Genomic DNA, 1,850 nt, shown 5'->3' on the forward strand with positions numbered 1-1,850 from the left:
AACTGTTATGCACTTATCAGAAACCTATAACCAGGATTGGTAGTTTCAACAGATATATAATCAATAAAAGTTAATTGTCGGGCTTTATGTATACTTGTAAACCTAATGTTTTGATACTGTAGTCAGGTTGATAAATCCTCAATGGAAAAGAAACATTCCACAGCTTCTCTGCACTGGTGCTTTGTAAAAACAAGTGGACTACATGACTGCATATTCCTTTGCTTTACATAACTGCACAATTCAGATGGTTGACATCTATATATAAAGCATATATACAGCATAGGTGCCAAAAGTGGGTTATTAAACCTCACAACAGCAACATGAGCAAATGGCTTTGCCATGTATTCATCTATTCTGTACAGGAGTATGCCAGCTAGTTTACAGAAAGCAGCAATGTAAATGGCAGATAACGTACCTCCTCAGGCTAAAACTTGACTATTCATGTGCGTCACACATTTTTAAAAACATTTAAAATAAATTAATGTTAATAATACTACAAGCACTGCTGTTTTAAAGCAGTGGAGTAATATAAGCTTGTGATTAAAGATTTCATATTGATCTTTTTGCAGAGATTAGAGCTCAGCTGGTGGAACAACAGAAATGCTTGGAGCAACAGACAGAGATGAGAGTCCAGCTTCTCCAGGACTTACAGGACTTCTTCCGCAAGAAAGCTGAAATTGAGACAGAATATTCCCGGAATTTGGAAAAACTGGCTGAGAGGTTCATGGCCAAGACCAGAAGCACAAAGGATCATCAACAGTACAAGTAAGAACTCTATCCGTCTATCGAGAAATTTTAAAATTTTTTTTTTTCTGATGTCTAAGTAGGTCTATGCTTTATTTGCCTTATACCAGTAAAGGGGGATTTTTTGTAATGGTACTGTTATTATGTATTAGTGCAGCCACCTGTGCGGAAAGAGGAGATGGCTGGTAATAATTGGTAAATTTTATTATGTTGAAATGCCCTCTGAAATTACTTTTGTGTGCATATGTGGCAAAGTTGTTGGTGGCTGTTAATGGCAGGCTGTAATACTTGAAAATATACATTTTATTTTAATAGCTTGCTTATCATTATTGAGGGTTAAAAACACACAACTTTTGGCAAGGTAAGTACCATGATCTGCTGGGTTCCCCTTTTACATACAGGGTTGGGATACAAACTTAAACCCACACTTATGAATTGCAGCCATTGCAACAACTTAGAGCCATTTGTCCTGATGATACTGAACCTTTTTTGACTTGCTTGATTGCCTCTTGCAGCTACTTCAGTTACCATATGCCCCCTGGGATAGTTTCACTCCCTTTAGGAGATCTAAAAGCAGTACACTCTGATTTACAAAAACATTTTCCATTATTTTCAATGCAGAAAGAACAACCTTTGCCTTTTTGAAGAGGCAAAACTAAGGTGCTTCCACTGCACTGACTGTGGCTTTGATAGCCGGTTAAAGCCATGGGTCCAGGACTCATCCATTCACAAAATAACATCTACTGGATTGGATTCATGATTGCCTCATCACTGTCTTTTGATCTGCCGTCAAAAATGTTGGCACCCAATAGGCAGCAGCTTTCCAAATACCCTAAATGTAGTTACCTGTTGTTTTTGGAACGTCTATTGTCTTCTCCAGTGAACTGTTAAGCTTCTGCCTGTCACCAAATCATGCACCTTGTCCACATTTTTCTGAGAGATTGTCTCCACTAGCCTTCTTGAGCAGGAGCCCCTTTTGGTGCTGGTTCTCCTAGTTTAAATTCAGGTGCTTTTTTAAACTGTGCTGTAGGCAGAGGCACCCTCCCATAATGCTGCCACCATGAATGTCCTTTTTTGACATCCTCTTCTTGCAAAAAAAAAAAAAT

At 38.4% G+C, this 1,850-nt stretch overlaps 1 protein-coding gene across 5 annotated transcripts in view; it reads left to right on the plus strand.

Moving 5' to 3' along the window:
• The window catches only part of SRGAP1 (SLIT-ROBO Rho GTPase activating protein 1), an 86,183-nt gene that overhangs the window by 38,159 nt on the left and 46,174 nt on the right, over positions 1 to 1,850 (plus strand). For all 5 annotated transcript variants that reach the window (XR_011919457.1, XM_072401288.1, XM_072401287.1 and 2 more), the window contains exon 2: positions 570 to 765. Coding sequence is in view for 4 of the 5 variants with exons in the window: in XM_072401288.1 (XP_072257389.1) it covers positions 570 to 765 (196 nt within the window). In the remaining variant the exon portion in view is untranslated. The remainder of the gene's footprint in view (positions 1 to 569; positions 766 to 1,850) is intronic.

Source organism: Pyxicephalus adspersus, chromosome 2 (genome assembly GCF_032062135.1).
Source record: "Pyxicephalus adspersus chromosome 2, UCB_Pads_2.0, whole genome shotgun sequence".
In the NCBI taxonomy this organism is placed as follows: domain Eukaryota; kingdom Metazoa; phylum Chordata; class Amphibia; order Anura; family Pyxicephalidae; genus Pyxicephalus; species Pyxicephalus adspersus.